General features: G+C 44.9%; 1 protein-coding gene across 6 annotated transcripts in view; it reads right to left on the bottom strand.

Moving 5' to 3' along the window:
- Positions 1 to 19661, bottom strand: part of KCNIP4 (potassium voltage-gated channel interacting protein 4) — a 567010-nt gene that overhangs the window by 264970 nt on the left and 282379 nt on the right. The window contains exon 1 of one of the 6 annotated variants that reach the window (XM_083161407.1): positions 3643 to 4069. The exons of 4 other annotated variants lie outside the window; for them this stretch is intronic. In XM_083161407.1, coding sequence (XP_083017533.1) covers positions 3643 to 3754 — 112 coding nt within the window. In that variant the 5' untranslated portion in view covers positions 3755 to 4069. Of the gene's footprint in view, positions 1 to 3642; positions 4070 to 19661 lie in introns of those variants that run through there. One more of the 6 variants, XM_083161409.1, reaches the window with a different exon arrangement.

Raw genomic sequence — 19661 nt, 5'->3', positions numbered from 1 at the left:
TTTATAACAATCCACATGGTTGTGATGCAATACAATTGCCTACATTCCCATTGCAATGTCTGAAAATAAATTACAAATGTATTAAAACATGCATTCTGAGAAAAAGCCTGTGAGAAAGCTCTGTGTTGGGGAATTCCCTCCCCGCAATTTTCAGGTGCCGGACGTCTCACCGACAGTCGGGATTCCGTCATTACTCCGACTTCGGAATCCCGACTGCTCCCTCGTGGGGGTCCACGACCCCCATAGAGGGAGAATAAAATAGTGCCCACAGCATGGCGAGCGCAGCGAGCCCGCAAGGGGCTTCATTGCGCTCCCCCCACTGTGCAGTCGGGATTCCGACGTCACGCTAATGACTTCGGAATCCCGAGTGTCGGTGTGATACAACACACCCCAATTTTCATCGTATTGTTTTGCAAAAAAACTTTCCCCTCCCCTTATGTGTCTGCCCCAGTTCCCCAGATCTTCTGCTGCCTGTTCCATCAGGATTGGTAAACAGTAAGCTCCTTCTATGTCGCCCAGTTGGTTGGGCTGTGTGCTCAGCAGAGGAACAGTGAAATTTCCAGCATATAAGCTAACCGGGTCACAAAGAAGGAGATCACGGGTCCTGGGTTCAGGCAAGCTTTAGTTAATATATTTTCCATTATAACTATTTATTTTCTGTGAGATCAACCTGTTTTCTATTTAGACACACAGAACAGTATTCAGTTGTTTTTCACCAGCATTTCAGCTTGCTTTTCCCAGGGGTGGTTAGCTGAAATGCACAAATGCGTGGCTAAACCTGACCATAATGAGCATGATATGTGCAAAAAAAATGTAATTGAATACCACCCACAGACAGATCACAGAAGCCGGCTCTGGGCTGTGCTCTGCCTTACAGCAGTGGGAAAACCAGAGCAGGAGTAGGGGAAATGGAGGTTAGCCTCTATAAATGCCATATGGAGATGGCATTATTATTGCAAAGCTCCCTCCGGTAATTATGATTTGTGATTGCACCTTACCCTCATTATGCAGCTGTAACTTTTGGGGGGAAAACGTCAGAGATATATACATTCAAATGGAATCACCAGTGCCATTTCCCTGCATTGGTTATAAGGCACAATGATGCCTATGGCAACATGTATTTTAAATAACATTTCTTGTGGACACTTATATGGAACCACGTGTAAGACACAATACATGAACAAGCCCTGACACATATCAGTGTAATTTCTTCAGCAAGTACAGTCAATTTTACTAATTGCTTTGGGACTCATCTACATTTGCAAATACAGTACAGTAAGTTATTTTAAGACACACCTCTCAGATATAGCAGTGCATATTCACCTTCACAATCTCCCTGACATCAAAAGTAGGAAAGTATGCCTGACGAAGGTGACCAGCTCCCTCCACATGATGTCATGCGTGTAGGGGGTGTGGCTCTCATAGCCCTGCAACAGGCCCTAGTGAAGTTTACAGTCTCTTTCTCTACTACATGTACACACACATACTGTGTATACTCTAGGGTTAATGTTTTGTTAGAGAACCCAATTAACCTTCCAGTATTTTTGGGGGATTGTGGGAAGAAACCAGAGTACGTTGAGTATTCTCATGAAAACACAAGGAAAACATACAAACCCCGTACGGGGCTTTGCTGGGAATCAAAGACCCCTTAGTGCTGTGAGTCAGTAATGCTTACCCACATTTACTTTAAAAAAAAAAAAAATCATTAAAGTAAATGTTTTAAAATATAATACACTATGTTAAATGATGTTAAAAAAAGAAAAGATTTCCTCAAAACACAAGTCTTGAATCATACACAAGTCTTGAACACAAATCAGACAGCAGTCATTTTGTGGTTGTCAGAGCATAATGGGTTAGGAAAGAGATTTGCATCCCCTCCCTCCGTGTGTATATTTAATTCTGGGAGTTTTCATCTAAAAAAAAAAATGTTAACAGAAAGTGCCCTAGAGAGTAACGGGGGGCGGGTGATTGCATGTTAGGAAATCACTTTGCCAGACAGCCCACAGGGTGTATATGCAAATATCAGAAAACACTAAGTTATTTAGACAATTTCCACACATAGCTAATTACATAATAACAAAGCGTAGCAGATTTTATTATTGTATTGCTCACTTAAGTTATGTTAAGTTCACACCCCAAATTATAGGGAAACTCACAATTACAAAGGTTTATTTTTGTATTGTATATAATAATATTATTAATAATAATAATTATAATAATAATTTAGTATTTGTATTAAATAATCTCACACGTATTAAGAGGATATTTATCAAAGCTAAAATTGGGTGAGATAAAGTCCCAACCAATTGGCTTGTCATTTTTCAAAAACAACCTGTAAAATGTAAAGTAGAAGCTAGTTGGCTGGTACCTTATCTCACACAATGTTATCTCTCTCTGGGCCTTATTTTGGTTCATTCTTTCTGACAAAATCCTTCTTAGATGGGCAAAACCATGTGCACTGCAGGTGGGGCAGGTGTTACATGTGCAGAGAGAATTAGATTTGGGTGGGGTTTTACTTCAAAGTGAGATCTATATTGCAGTGTAAAAATAAAGCAGTCAGTATTTTCCCTGCACAGAAACAAAATTACTCACCCAAATCTAATTCTCTCTGCACATGTTACATCTGCCCCCCCTGCAGTGCACATGGTTTTGTCCATCTAAGAAGGAATTTGTCAGAAAGAATGAACCAAAATAAGGCCCTCTGTCTTCAAGCTTTGCTAAATACGCCCCTTAGAGCATATTTGTCAAATATTCTGTGATCAATTATCAACATTATTTTTTAATTATTATTAGTAATAATAATAATAGTAATAATAATAAAAACTATATAAAAAGTTAAATATATTTAAAAAATAATAATAGTGTCATATGTACATGTCATCTGTGATATAAATGTACAGTAAAGAAACCTCAATGTGTTTGATTTATGTGACATAAAATGAGTAATCAGTAAAGAAACCTGGGTTTGCTGGACAGACACCATTTATGTTGTACTCGAGATAAATCTCTTTACTGTGCAAGTATATTTACCTTCAGTAATTAAAACATATGAATGATGAAGGAACAAGGCTCTGCAATTAAAAATCATAATGCCATTATTAATGCAGGGTGGCAGTTTCTATTAAGATACAGGACAACTTTTATTGCGATTTCCCATTTCTGAAAAATGAATAACACATTCCTGAAACAAACTGAGGCATCTAAATGTAGCACTGTAAGGTTGTACGTTATCCTAGTACTATGTAATACAGTACATCTCGTGTACTGGGGTTACGCCTACCACCATAGATTATACAGTACAGCAAGGAAAACTTGTCTAGGTAGACTGCGAGACCTGAAATAGTCTTATTATGATGTAAGCATTTCAACATCTGCCATCGATTTACTTTTGCTTAAACTTCAATGTATTGAGCAGCGCAATGTAACCAATGACCTAATTATAACAAGTAATTATTTATTCCTGGCACAGGTCACCCGAAAGGATTCTACCAATAGTCAACTCTGCGTCTACAAATACTCAGACGACTGTACAGTAGTTTGGGACTTACAACCATTTAGAATTTCACGTGCAATTATAATGAGTTCAAAACTACGACAATTAGAAAAGAAAATCTCAAATACAGGAATAAATGTCAAGTTTACCTTCCGAGAAGTCGATCAGCCCCAACAGATGTAGAAGCTTCAGGGATGCACAAATGATCATAACAATTCCCACTGTCTGCAGCCCCTCTGATTCCCACTCTCCTGATATCATCCTTGAAATTGACAAATCATTCCTGTATCAAACTTTACAGCGGATTAGGTGGCTCTGCCAGGTCAGAATGTTAAAGAGCTGCATTCATGGATAGGAGTGGAAGCAGCCTTTCCCTGCCTGTGGAAAAGACCAGTCTGACTGAATGGAAATGGGTTTTAGCTCCGCATTTCATGCTTCCCAGTGTGTGATTGTGTTAAGAGTGAGTCGCCTGGAGATGCTGAGGTGGACCACCAGCCCTGTGCCCTGGCATCATCACTCACAGCTTGTTCTATCACTCAGACGCTTTGCCTCACAACTCCTATGCAGACTTCCTATTCATAACAGGCACAAAGCTTGGGAACTTTAAGTACCAGCACGTTTCCTCCCAGCTCATCATACAATTAACACTGTGTGCTCCAAACAGACATATTACACACCAGTGCAATGTACAGTCATCATTTTTATCTCTTTGTGCATCTATTTTGTAGGATTTTGCAGAGGTCAGGGTTTTTGTTTTTGTATTTGCATAACACAAGCATATGTCGCAGCGCTGTACAATTTCAGGGGGATATTTATCACAATCCACATTTTTTATGCAAATGTGAAAAACATTTGTTACTCCGATAAGAGCCCGTTGGGATACAGAGCAAGTAGCAGTGAGATAGCATTACATCAGAAGCATCACAAGTGTCGCCCTTCTAGGAGGTGACACCAAAATACTGGATCGTCCACGGTGACAAGGAGATGGGTGCTGTAGAGTGACATTCTAGCAGCACCCTCCCCCCGGGTCCTGTCAATGAAGAGGAGCTGGCAGTGCAACCAGATTCTCTGGGTGCAGCATAACATCTCCTCTGGGAATGCTGGGCAGGTCCCCCATGATGCCACACCCCTGGATTGCAGTACATGTGGGATTCTCAAAGCCACACCCTTTCAGCAAGGCCGTGTGTCCTTTATGGCCATGCCAAAGAGGCGTAAGGGGAGAAATATTAACCGCCATGACTAAGGTGCTGCCTCCGCATTATGCCTTGTGGGTTGGGACCCCTTGAAGCTAATGCTTGTGGCCAATAGAGAGGGACTCTCTGGAACAATTTGGGAATGAGTAGTATATACAGTAGACTAGTATAGGGTAACGTTATCTGGAGATTTGAATCCCATCTCTTATCACTACAATCCATCATGAATGCAGCTGCAAGGCTAATATACTTAATTTTACTTACACACAAGGCCATAAACCAAACTACAACCACATATATCTCAAAATATCTCCAAACTCATCCTCTTCACTTTTCACAAGATCTATGTCTCTCATCCCCACGCATTACCTGATCCTATTCATGATTGCAGGACTTTCGTTGGGCTGCCCCCACTCTGAAGAATGTCCTCCATCGCACAATATTACTCTCCTCTAGTCTTCAAACCTTCAAGCATTGCCTAAAAACTCACCTCTCCAGACAACATAAGCTTCATAGACCTTTGCCATCCAATGACATCCCCGCTGTACAGCAAAATCATGCTCACTTCTCCCTCACCTTTCCATCCCCCTGACCCCACACCAATACTGCTGGGTCACTGTAGCATTCAGCCCACGAAGAACCTGTGCAATCTGGTGGACCATTATGCAGTAGATAACACATATCCTTGTGCATCAATGCCTATCTCCCTATAGATTGTAAGCCCCACCTACAATTTTGACTGTCTGCAACTACCCAGTTTGTTTATCTCTGTCTCTAATTGTAGTGCAACACAACTTGCTGCGCTGTGTAAGAAACTGTTAGTCAATAATAATCCAGCAGTCATGCATGACCCTTAGAAACCTAATGGAGGGACCGGCTAAAATACCTCCATAGTACACCTAGGGTGGGTTGGGTATGAAATACAGTACTGACAGTCAAAATCACAATGAATCCAGTTAAATTAACTATATTGATCCTCCTAATCTTAGCCTCTCCTGCAGCCTAACCTTAACTGTCCACTCCAGCAGCCTAAACCTAACCAGCCCTCCACCCACCGCAGCCTAACCCTAACTCCATCCCTAGTACTTACCTACTTGGTCTGGACGCGATCTACTTTAAAATCTGAAAAGTATTCACAATGTACCTTGACAGAACATTATCACGTTACTGAAATGGGGGGGGGGGGGGGGGGGCGGTAGCATAAAAGTCGGGGGCATGGCCTCAATGCACAGGGTATAAGGACTGTCTTGTTGGAAACACACATTGGCCTCAACAGAAGAAAAACCTATACATTGGCCCAACAAGAAAAAAACGGAATGAAACTCATTGGTTCTACACAGGAAAAAGCTCTTTCTACAGCTGGCCCATGAACGATGTCTTCTTGGCTGATGCCCCTTCATAACATCTTTATGTTTATATTTAGGAGCTTAATGTTGCCCCTTATTTGCCATCGGACTACTTCCCTGGCCTTGTGGTGGCACCATTCGTGATGACATCATTGACGGTGATTGGCTCGCTGTGACCTTCCTGTTATCATCTTAGTGAGGCATTTTTCATTTTTCCCTGGGCACCAACACCTCTAGTTACGTCCATTAGTCATTCCTAGAAGAGTTTTCAATCAAATCTTCCTACATAGGCATACTAAGTAGTAGAAATAATAATTTAGTCACTTCCAGTCACTGTTCCACACTGCCTAACTCTATTCTTACCTTAATTTCTAAGTATATACGTTATCAGTATGGATTCCGGGGGTATGGGGAAAAGGGTTCTGCAAGAGAAGGGGAAACATTGGGATGCATTGCTCTGCAGATCCCCAGAACATCAAGATATGCAAATAATTTTGTAATTAGCATGAGAAGTACGGGGTGGGGGGGGGGGGGGGGGGGGGTGAACAGGTTCTTCTTCATAAAAGAGGAACTCTGACATTGTGGATAATACAATGTGATATATCGAAGTGTGCTATACCGCCCTCGGCGTGTCTATGTATAAACTCAATTTATTGATAAGAGACCAGGACAATTCCATGACTAATTGAGCACCAGTGACTCCTAGAACTATGGCTCAGATCTTGAGAGTTTTCAGAAAGATTAATGTTTCCTGTAGATTTACAGGGAAAGAAGTGAGAAAACTGATGCATAAGATACAGTTTATTGTCTGCGTATCCAGAACTCGGATTCACACATGCAAAATGAAGGGTTCTTCATACAAACCTCCTGTCCCTCCCACCCCCCTCCTCCACACAATTGTAGTAATTTGTTTACTGTGCCCATAGCAAACTTTCTCACCACTTAGAATGGGTATTGCCTATATACTGTACATATGTGCAAATAAAACATGGTGCTGTAAATTTGGTTGCTGCCCATCTGTGCATATTGGGAATGGCCAGATCCAAGGAGACCAGGCAAAAGGGATGGTTGTCCCAGGACCCCCACACTCTCCCCCTGAATTACGCACACCGCTGGTACTGAAATCAGAGCACATCATGATTCATCTGTGTCACCGATTTTCCCACTACAGAGCCGCTGCCAGCGTTGCCTGTCGAGGGGCTGCTGAAGTCACTGTCAGCCTCTAGCAGGATTTCACAGTCACCAACGCGGCTTCTGAGATTTCTGTGACGTCCAGGGCCATAGAGAGGGGGGGGGGGTACTAATCAAACCGGGCTAGCTGGACCTCCTGGGCGGCAGCAGCAGCACACACCCACAGCATGTGCTGTGCTGAGCATCTCAATGACAGCAAGAGAGCTCATGTTGAGCTTGCTGTCAGCACAGCACATGCTGTAGGTGTGCTGCTGCTGGGGGGGACAATAACATACCCCCCCCCTCTCAACTTTAGAGTGTTTTTTCACCCCCTATACATTTTGGGAGTGTGGCCTAATCGGAGGAGGTGGTCCTGCCTCCTGCGATTAGGCCACACCCCCCAAATTTTACCGGGGCCCGGCATACCGTTCGTGGGCCCTGGTGACGTCCAGGAGCTGAGACTTAGGTGGCGCCATTTAATCAGCGGCGCCGACAGTGTGTGAATGGCTGGCAGCGGGCTTTCAAGTGTGTGGCGCCGGACATATCAGTTATTGTGAATTATTCATACACAACAGCACTATGGCCCTTACTCAGATCTGATCGCACTACAAATTTGTTCTCAAAATGGGCAAAACCATGTGCACTGCAGGTGGGGCAGATGTAACATGTGCAGAGAGAGTTACATTTGCGTGGGGTGTGTTAAAACTGAAATCTAAATTGCAGTTTAAAAATAATGCAGCCAGTATCTACCCTGCATAGAAACAAAATAACTCCCCCAAATCTATGCTATATTCCATTAGGTAACTAACTTTATTTAACTACTAATTTTTTGTGAACTACATTTGGTAATCTTATGTTTGTCAATTTTTGTGTATATGTCGTTTAATTTTAACAAATGTATTAAGAGTCCCATTTTCCCCCCATTTTTGTTAATCCATTGCTTATGTTATTTGTATCTTCTTAGAATTCATTCATCAAAGATTCATTGGTGCATTCCAAGAAAATACTTATAACATAAGTAATTGATTAATAGATAATTGCCAATGCCGATTTATTGTGTTATTCTTTATATTATGAAAGATATTGGGAACATTAGGGAACATTTTGTGATTTGCCTTTTAGTTTATACCAGTGGTTCCCAAACTGTGTGCCTAGGCACCCTGGGGTGCCTCAGGACACTTACAGGGGTGCCTTGGGTTGGTGGACCAGGATCAATTCATATTAGTTATGCGCAATGTAACAGGCAAAAGCAGTGCAAGTGGCTGCCAATCATAATATATGTGGACAAACAGGAGCAAATCCTGTCCCTCACCAAATAACTGTGACATATGCGCACAATACGCTTACTTTTATATTTTTTCCTGAATTTCTCAATAAGAAACATTTGGACTAAGGGTGCCTTAAAAACATTTTGATGCTCTAGGGTGCCGTGATTCAAAAAAGTTTGGGAACCCCTGGTTTATACTATATCTTCTTTCATAAGAAAATTAACACATTGCTGATTGATCAATTATAATTTATGTAATCCGGCCCTGATATTAAGGGAATGAATATTGATTCAGCCAGCACTATGGTTACTTCAACCCTGTGTAAGTATCAGGGTGTCGACTTACACCCTGATACCAGGGCCGGTGCAAGGGTGTTCGGCGCCCCCCTGCAAACTAAAGATTTGCGCCCTCAATGCCTGCTGAAGGCGCATGATGAAAAAACACATAATGGGCTTAGTAGCAGCAATACCTTATGTAGATATGTAGACATTTTGATGCCCTGTATTAGAAAACAAATTGGTACCGCCCGCCACCCCCCCCCCCCCCCCCCCCCCCACACACACACACACACACAGAGACACCAAAACCAGTGACAGTGCGCGGCAAAATTTACACTGTAAATCCTATTACACATGATTGCCACAGACTGTAGTGCCCATAACACATTGTCACACACCATAATTCCTATTACATGTTATAACCCACTGTAATGCCTATTACACATTATGCCACAACCGTAATGCCTATTACATATTATAACACACGCCATAATGCCTAATACATATTATACCACACCGTAATGCCGGTTATATATTATGCCACATAAGTGGCGCTTACCTACATGCTCATTGCCTGGAGTTACATGCTCGTTGCCAGGGGTTTCTTGCTCAAATACAGGGGTTACATGCTCCTTACTTGGGGTTTCATGCCTCGGTTAAAGCACTCAGCAAGTGTTTATTACCACACAACCTACCCCTCCCCCCTATTCCAGCAGTTTTGGGGTTGGTGGCAGCCATCCCAGTACGCCTACCCTAGGCAGTGAAGAGAAAGCAGGGCTGGTCCATGCTGTAGCTGCAGCTCCAGGCATGTCCCGCGCATGTCACACAGGCAGCGCAAAGCACAGCAACATTGCAGCTGCCCCAGCGGTGTCTAGGCTATTGCTGAAAATACTGGTAACTGGGACACTCACGGTAGTCAGCTCTGCGTTGTTGCTGTGCTTCTGGCACCGCTGTCTATATGACAGGCGCAGTACAGGAGGCACCGTGTCCCGGCAGAAACAGAGTGGTAGTGCAGGGAGAGGCTTGAGCGCCTCTTCAGTCCGGCACCTCCCTGTACCGCAGGAGCCGCTGAGTGAGTAGCGCCAGCCCTGCCTGATACTTACAGACTAACTGACGTAACTGCAATTTCCAGGACAGTAGGCATCTATGCTGAGCCCACTTTTGATTTTGTAGGGAACTCTGACGTGGTGATGGTTGGCCAGAAGCCTGGAGTAATGGAGAAGAAGCGGAGTGCTGCAGGGAGCTATGTCTGGTGACATACTTGCCTACCTGACCCTTTCCAGGAGCCAAAAAATGCTCTGTTCCTGAATTTCCGTGGTAATGTATGATTGCCATCACCTGTGGTGGAGGTTATGGTATATATCATAGACTGACTCATCATAGACAGTCATACGGTCGACTCCTAATCGTCGGCAGGGTCTAAATGTTGACAGGCAAAAAGTTGACATGGTTAACAGGTGTATGAAAAAGGGTCTACATGGTCAAAAGGTCGACAGGTAAAAAGGTTGACAAAAAGGTTGATTTTTAATAAGAGATGTGCAGAAAAGGTAGCCAGGTGAGGCACTACCTCACCTACCATAGACTTTTTACTCTATAGTTTTGACTATAAAAAATATTAGAATAATCAAAATAAGATGTTTATATATATTATTTGTATTTTTGACATAACTCAAAACTCCAGCATATACGTTAGTATGACAGGAAAGGCTGTGCACCAGCCTCACCCCACCGCATGCCACTGCTGTGGGGAGCTAGGTAATTGATAAGAAAGGTGTTTCACCACAGGTGATGGTAATCAGACATCACCAGGGACGTCCAGGAACAGGGCATTTTCTCCCACATGGAGAGGGTCAGGTAGGCAAGAATGTCTAGTGACCTCTAGAGCCAGAGAGGTGCACTGCGCAGCAGCAGCATCATACCGCCCAACATTGTCGCTGTAGAAATTGGGACAACCCCACTTTCTGTCACTAAGGGGGTATGGCCAGCGCTGTGTAAGCTGCTGGCCATGCTTCAGCCCCTCTGCCTCTCTGAATAGATACTGTCCCCAAAAAACGGGATTGTTCAGTGAAAAGCAGGACAGTTGGGAGGAGCATTCCATGGGAAGGGATGCAGTTACAATCCCGGCGGTCGGGATCTCGGCGTTCAGAATCCCGACGCCGGAATCCCTACCGCCGAAATGCCGACACATTCTACCTCCGTGGGTGTCCACGACACCCCTGGAGGGAGAATAAATTAGTGTGCCGAGCGTAGCGAGGCACCGGGCCCGCAAGGGGGGGGGCGATCCACGTCCCCCCCTTGTCGGCATTTCGGCTGTCGGGATTCCGGCGTCGGGATTCTGAACGCCGGGATCCCGACCGCCGGGATTCAATACTGAATACCCTGGGAAGATAGGCTGAGTGCACTCCATGCAAACAGCATGAGCGTGGAAAAGCTTCTAAGCAGTAAATGAGAGATTTTAATAACTCGGATCATGGCAGACAGACTTCAGGTAGACTGAGAAGACTCTGTGGACTTCACTTCTTCAAGCATCCATCAGTAGTGGAAAGAAATATAGCTTAGGCACACCTCCCAACATGGCCCTCTCCAGAAGGGACACAATGCTCTGCTTTTGGACTTTGCTCTTAATTTATGATTACCATCACCTGCTTTAAACAGGTTCATTGATAAAGAAGGTTTTTCAGCACAGGTGATGGCAATCATAAATTAAGAGGGAAGTCCAGAAACAGAGCATTCTGTCCCTCCTGGAGAGGGTCATGTTGGGAGGTAGGGCAGAGGTCCTCAGTACAGATGAATAAATCAGACTGACCAAGTTACTAATTATGGGGGGGATGTTCTAACATCCGCACCCAAGCTCCCCCCCTATCGCCGCAGATCGCATTCATAATTATTGCATATGCACTAACATATGTGATAATTATGGCAAAGGACAGCTCTTGCGTTAAGAGCTGTCCTTTGCGATAGAGTCAGCGGGTCCCGCTGGCTCTCCCCTCCCTCCCTTTCCCGGCGCTGCTGCGGCTGCGCCGGGCTCTCCTCCCTGCACCCGGAAGAGGATCAGTGCAGGGAGGAGGAGGTCACAGGTCCGGGTAGCACAGCTCTGTGCTACCCGGACACAGGTGAGGGGCGATGCGGGGCGGCGGGGGTCCGTGCGAGGCGGCGAAGGGTCGGTGCGGGGCAGCGAAAGGTTGCAGTAGAAGCCCATAGGCTTCTATGGGGCATCCCCAGATTTTTCTGGCGATGTCCCCCGCCAGGGTAACCCGGCGGGGGATGCTTAGTGCATCCCAAAATGTGGTAAAAACCCAGATAACTGGGGTTTTACCGCATTTTTAGCTTATAGAATCTCCCCCAATGTCAAATGGAAAAGAAATTAGTGATAGCGCTGAGTCAAATTTTTTATAAATATAACAAAATTTATTTAAAAGAATTTAGATCTTTTGTAATGACATTTAATCACCGGCCGGTGGTACACAATACACAATCATATAAAAAAATAGTAAAAAATGGGGGATGGTGGTGAGTTGATTAAGGAATAATTCCTTTGGGGGTGCCAAGCAAATTATCTGGCCCAACCTGTATTAGGAAGACTGGCAGTTTTAATATTAGCCTGTAGATGGTCAGTTAGTCCGATTTGGGCAGTAGGTAGCTCTCTCACAGCTCCTATGTGTTAGAGAGTGTTTTTGCATGCAGTAACCAATTAGTAGGGTTAGTAGTTATAATATTGGCCTGAATATTGGCCGGTTAGTCCAATTCACACTAGGCAGCTCTCTCACAGCTCCTATACGTAAATGGAAGTTCACATGCACAACCAGTTAGTGATGTTAATGCTTGAAAAGCTTTGATAACTTGCCAGGTTCCGAGTTTTTCAGCTGCAGATTCCCTGCAAATGCAGTGCAGCCAGGCGGACTCGTCCACGCTCCCGGGGTTAGGGCTGTCAATCAGAAGCTCAGTAGTAGCAATAGGGGGTACCGGTACCGGTGAAAAAGCTCCTTTACGCGTTTCCCCGCCTTAGGTTTATGTCCTTCTGAGGAAGCCGCTGAAACCTAAGGCGGGGAAACGCGTAAAGGAGCTTTTTCACCGGTACCGGTACCCCCTATTGCTACTACTGAGCCTCTGATTGACAGCCCTAACCCCGGGAGCGTGGACGAGTCCGCCTGGCTGCACTGCATTTGCAGGGAATCTGCAGCTGAAAAACTCGGAACCTGGCAAGTTATCAAAGCTTTTCAAGCATTAACATCACTAACTGGTTGTGCAGGTGAACTTCCATTTACGTATAGGAGCTGTGAGAGAGCTGCCTAGTGTGAATTGGACTAACCGGCCAATATTCAGGCCAATATTATAACTACTAACCCTACTAATTGGTTACTGCATGCAAAAACACTCTCTAACACATAGGAGCTGTGAGAGAGCTACCTACTGCCCAAATCGGACTAACTGACCATCTACAGGCTAATATTAAAACTGCCAGTCTTCCTAATACAGGTTGGGCCAGATAATTTGCTTGGCACCCCCAAAGGAATTATTCCTTAATCAACTCACCACCATCCCCCATTTTTTACTATTTTTTTATATGATTGTGTATTGTGTACCACCGGCCGGTGATTAAATGTCATTACAAAAGATCTAAATTCTTTTAAATAAATTTTGTTATATTTATAAAAAATTTGACTCAGCGCTATCACTAATTTCTTTTCCATTTGTCCTTTCCACAAGGGGAGGAGTATTCCCTTGTTAGTGACAGCAGCAGACTCAAGTTTATTATTGTTATATATACTACAGACTTGCGCTTTGACAAACTGTCTTGCTCCCCCAATGTCACCTGTGGCAAAGCATGGATACACTTAGTACCTGGACGGTTGGGGTGCCTTGAGGACCGCGTTTGGGAACCTATGGTTTAGGGGGTTCTCAGACCTGATCGATTGGCTGCGAGTTCGCAATCCAGGTGATAATTGGGAGACTTCGTATGCGTACGGCTCATAGTATAAAATCGATAAAAATCCTGCTACGTTTTTAATCGCTGGCCGTACGCAAGTTGATTGATAGAAAACCAGCGTTTTGGAGGTTAAGCGGACGTTTTCTGGGAGGGTCAGGGGAAATTGCAGGCACGCCCAGGTGTTTGACGTCAGCTCCGGCCCTGATCAGCCTTTTTCTATAGCAGCCAGTAAGTCCTGGGCTACTTTATGCACAGACTGAACACGCGAGGAAAATCATTCGATGGTGCCTGATTGCGAATGGATTTGCAACTAATCGAGGAGCTACAAAACTTTCACAGGCTTATGACAGCCTTGTACAGGGCAGGATTTCACTCTGGCTGAGAGGCGTTAATATAATTGCAGGGCTCTGCTTAGTAGCGGTCAGGTCTGAATGACCCCTTAGTCATAGCACAAGTGGATTGATCATAAGCACATAAACTTGTGTTTAGTGGTTCTTTCATGTCTGCTCCACAGGACTGCATTTCATGGAGTAAATATAATCCTAGAATTGTCAGCATTCCCCTCTCCTCTCTTTTGCTGTAAAGTATATATTTTGTGTTCTATGTAATAACTGTCATACAATATGCAACATTTACATCTTTACTGTTTAACATATCAGGAGAAACAATCTTTAGTTATCCTGGAGGAAGACACAACGGAGCACATTCCTTGCCCAAATGATTGTAACCATGGCAGCACTTTCCATGCCTCATACTTACACTGTCAGGTACGGTACAGTGGTCAGCAGGCCCAACATCATCTAAATGTTAACCAGATTTGCAGGAAAAGTCACAAACAGGATATTATACAGTAGACGTGTGACTGCTCAGTCTGTTCCAGATCTATTTACCTTACCTCTGGGACAAGGCCTTCTATTGGGCCTGATTCAGACCTAATCGTTGGGCTGCGAATTCGCAGCATGAGCAATTATAGAATGACTTTGCATGCACATGGTACAAAGTGCGCAGAGTCCCCCTGTGAACGAAGTCTGAGATGGCTTCACAATGTGATTGCCAGCCAACGGCCATTTGTGAGTGGCACACCCGAGTTTTCTGGGAGTGCCTTTATAAACGCAGATGGAACCCGGTCTTTAGGAGGGAGCGAGGGCCGCTGATGTCAGGATGCAGCCTCCATCGCCCCATGGCCATCGCAGTGCCGAGTAATGGTGATCCCGGATCGATGGATATGCGATATGTGCTATTCGATATTTGCTTTTTTGACTTTTGCTAACTAATGTGCGATTTCTTTGCAATTTTAACTTTCTGTACTTTCGACCCCATGCGATTTTGACAACGTGCTTGCGATTTGTATTCGATTTTGACTGTTCGATTTTGACAGGGACAGAGTTCTCCGGTGAGAACACTGGACCTGACCACGATCTAACTACATTTATCCAGCATGCTTAATCTTAATCACCGTGCATTAGCAATACGCGTGGCCACACATTGCTATAGCTATGGCAATAGAGCGATGTTGGGGTATTTAATTCCTAAGCGATCTAGTCAAATTAAGTCAGATTGCATAGAACATGCCCTGAAATCACCCTGTGTGTAGGCCCCATGAGGATAAGGCTTCATTTATCCCCTTGTATACCGATCACAGTGGCAAACGCAGGATTTTTAAAAGGGGGTTTCCAGAGGGGCGGAGCAAAGCACGGAGATGGACACTTAGGTGACCCAGTATATGCCGGGTCAGTTAAAGTATTATAGATAGACCAAATATATATAAATAATAATAAAATATATATATATATATATATACATATATATATACATACATACAGGGGCGTCAACAGCAGTGTAGACCCTTGGGCATAGCAATGTATTGGGGCACCTACTGATCCTCCAGCGGTAGGGGTGGGGGAAGCTTTGATGTCCCCCGGGTGGTAGGGAGTATTATATCAACTGCTCAGCATGTAGGGCCTGGATCAGTAATTTCCACTTATTACACCTTTACTGCACAGATGGTGGGAGATGGGGTGGGAGAATGGGGCATTGGGCTGAATGAAGGGTCCCTGATACATAACTTCCAGGGTGGTAGAGGATGTTTAATATGCAGAGGAGGGGTGTATAGTAGAGTGGGCTTATTATTCATAATTTTCTGGTGGGAGGACCACTTGCTTGACTGCAGATATCTCCAGTTCCCAGAAATAGATTTCTTAGATTTTAATGGAATTAAAAACTAGAGAATCCCACCTACCAAATGGAATTGGGGACTAGGGGATCAGATTTCAGGAGGCAGAGCAATCTGCCAACGAGTATATAAAACTACATACCAGGTGTGTGGAGCTGGAGCAGTAACCAGCTGCTGGAAGGCTGATATCTCTGGTTTTGGGAACAGTAGAGACAAGCTACTAGTGTCCCTCAAAGGGGGAGAATCCCAGCTTTTGGAATATACCCTCAGAAAAACTGTACGTCAGACAGAACCTGAAATATCTGACTGGGAAGAGCAATTAACAGGCTTGGATGGGGACCACTGCTTTGAAGTCAGATATCTCTGGTTCCCAAGGGCCGATTTTTAAAATCCTTGTACCCATGGAAAGAGGGGACCCTCAACTTTCAGCTTAAGGCCCTTAGACTCCTGGGGGGTTTCTGGGTACTCAGAACCCCCCCCTGCGTGCGCTACTGGATCACCATGAAGCAAACTAACTGGTTGATGCTGAATGCTGAGTCCCGGGTGCCACATGGTGGCTTACTACGCACAGCGCTGCCGATCCTCGGGATAACCAGCCAGCCCAAATATTACAATCAACTTCGTAAATGAACAATCCACATTATACAAAACACACAACATTAGAGAAAATGGAAACAGCCACACTCACACATTCCTTCGCATTTCATGATTAAATAATATGTGAGTCTTCTTAATATATTCTGCAATGAACCGTGTGCATGTGCTAGCATAGATTTCACAGGATTAGTTATATTTCCCAGCAATATTAGGCTGAGCACCAGTAGAGTGTTATACATTCTGTGCGTGTGCGTGTGCGTGTGCTAGACATGCCAGTTCTGTCTTAGCGGTTTATATTAACATGTAGTAAACACAGCTAAATACTAATGGTATCATTATCTCTATTATTTATTTTTACCTCTTTTCTTTTGAACAGATCAGTCCGTGGCCTCATAACTTACACTTGTCAGAGGTTTCAAAGGAGAAATCTAGCAATAAAAGAGGTTTGTATATCACAGAGATTTGCATTGCTTTATCTGTTCAATCATGATCATCTGGGCCTTGGGGAACGCTGTCATGCATGGATTTGGGGTGATGTGAATGATAATAACGCAGGCAAGCAGTTTGAACATAGACTGCAATAGGGGAGGGAATGTATAATAAAGTCTCCTCACAAGTTTCACATTTAACCCTTTGAGTGCCAAGGGAATTTGTCAAATTAGGTGTAAAAAATACCAAAGCAAATATTTTTATTCATCATACTGACCTGTAATGTTTACCTTATATAACTACAACTATGAGCTTATTTTACACAACAGTTTTTATTTGAATTTGAATTGATATAACAAATGTGAGTGACGCTGGCATTTTTACCGATGTTGGCACTCAAAGGGTCAATACCTGCTGCCCAGGGCTATGGGATAGGACGACAGGGTTAAGGTCAGTAGGTTGACGCCAAATGGTTGGCATGCACAAAGTCGACATAAACAAAAGGTCGACACAAGTAAAGACATGAGGATGGTTGACCAGAGGCACTTAGGGCCCGATGGGTCCCGGGGGCCCGGCCATGGACACTGCCAGGGATGGAGAAGAGCTGCAGAGTACATTTTTCTCTGCAGAATACTCCGTGCTAGCCAGGCCCCCACAGGCTGTCAGTGCACTCTGATTGGACTGCTGCTGCCTGGCGCCTTCACCAGCACCTGCCCACAGTGTGCACTATGTGCACGGACAGGAGGTATGCTGTGCAGAAAAAATGTGACACTGCTGCTACTCCACTAAGCTACTTTGGGTGGGTGTGGGCGGTGTGTGGATGGGTTGCTATGGGCAGAGGTTGCTCTATGGTATTAAGTGCTGGTCTGGGGGGCGTGGGTGCTGGAGCCGGCTACAGCACTGTTCTTAGGGGGTTGGAGGGTGGGGGGGGGGCAGTCGCTCTAGAGTCCTGAGGGGTAAATGTATGAAGCTTGGAGAAGTGGGATCTATCCCATAAACGTTATGTGCAAGGTGATAATGCTCCAACCAATCAGCTCCAATACGTAAATTGACAGTTAGGAGCTGATTGGCTGGAGCATTATCACCTTGCACATAACATTCTTTATGGGGAAAGATACCATGTCTCCAAGCTTCATACATTTATCCCTGAGTGATGGTCGAGGGATTATTTATTATTTATTTATTTGCAGTTTCTTATATAGCGCAGCAGATTCCGTTGTGGGATGGGATGTGCGGATGTAATGACCGCAGAGGGCTTGGGGTACTGGGGATCTTGTTAACATACTGGGATTGGGAGCCCACTATTGTATGTACTGAGTATGGGGGGGGGGGGGGGGGCGTTAACATACAGAGTGGCCTCGGTGGAAAGCTGGGTTTGGAGACCCACTATTGTTTGTACTCAGTACAGAGGGGAGTCGTGTTCATGCACTGATTGCTGGTGGGAGCTGAGTTTGGGGCCCACTGTTGTATATACTGAGTTCTGGAGCCCACTACTGTTTGTGGGAGAGTCACGTTAACTAACTGTGCTGGGGGGGGGGGGGTGAATGTGGGAGCCAACTACTGTACTGAGTGCAGGAGTGGGGAGCCTGCCGTTGCATGTACTGAGTGCAGGGGGGGCTTCTACTTTGGACCTGGGGGAGGGGGTTTGGGGGGGCTGGAGCCCACTAATCTATTAAGGTAATGGCGATCATCTAATTTGTCTGGGGATGGGCGGTCCCGAATCGGTGTCTTGCTTAGGGCCCCATGAGGTCTAAATCCTTATCTGTGGTCGACAAGAAAGTCATAATGAATATTCATGGTTTATTTTATTTCAATTTATAGATTTCATCAGATGGACAACTCGTCATTTCTCCAACATCGGAATGCCAAATGTCAGGAATCCGACAGTCGGAATTCCAACTTACACATGCTATTTTCCCTTGTGGGGTTCCACAAACCCCATAGAATAGCGTGGCGAGCCCAGCGTGCCCGCAAGCGGCTTGAATGCTCTCGCCCCCCTGGTGGGCTCCTGATAGTGTTGATTCCAATACCAGAGAAACTCCCATTGGAATCCCGACTGTCGGTAAGTTATACATACCCATACAACTTAATAGAAAAAGGGTGACCCCATCCACTGCCAGAACCATCGCTGCAACGCCCCATTCTACCATGCTACTTATGCCACTGGTAAAAGCAGATTATAGCTATCATCTCTCTATTACACTGTAGAGCATTAATTGTAGAATATAATCGGTTGCTACAGGCAATGTTTAATTTTTTCTATTCAGACCTTTAAGTGTACAGTAACTAGCCCTAGAATCAGCGGCGGCTCGTACCTTATTGGGGGAGGGGGGCTGCCTCTGGCCATAGCGGGGGTGCCTCGATTCAGGCACCCCCTCCCCCTGTCGCCGCCGCTGCTGTTGCCTCCTCTTCCGTCCCGGCGCCTGTGCTGTGATGAGTGACAGTACACACGTGTACCGTGCATGCAGCAAACTTCTATGGGCTGCTTGGGCAACAGCCCATAGAAGCAATCTTGGTCCCGGTGCCTGTACAATGTAAGTTACAGGCACCGGGACCAGCATGTGCACAGTACCAATATAGGTACTGCGCATGCGCATCTGCCGTTTTTGCACGGCAGCCCGCACAAAGGCGTTCCGGAGGGAGGGAACACCTCTCAATGGGACTGCCTTCCTATTGGAAGTCGGTGCCAGTCACAGTGAAGCCAGTGCAGTCTCACAGACTGCATCTGGCTTCACTACAGTGGCAGATTTTACCTGGGGGGCTGCAGCCCTGCAGCCCATAGGTAAA

This window comes from Crinia signifera, chromosome 1, assembly GCF_055691185.1.
Source record: "Crinia signifera chromosome 1, ASM5569118v1, whole genome shotgun sequence".
In the NCBI taxonomy this organism is placed as follows: Eukaryota; Metazoa; Chordata; class Amphibia; order Anura; family Myobatrachidae; genus Crinia; species Crinia signifera.
This window is presented reverse-complemented; position numbering and strand designations above follow the sequence as displayed.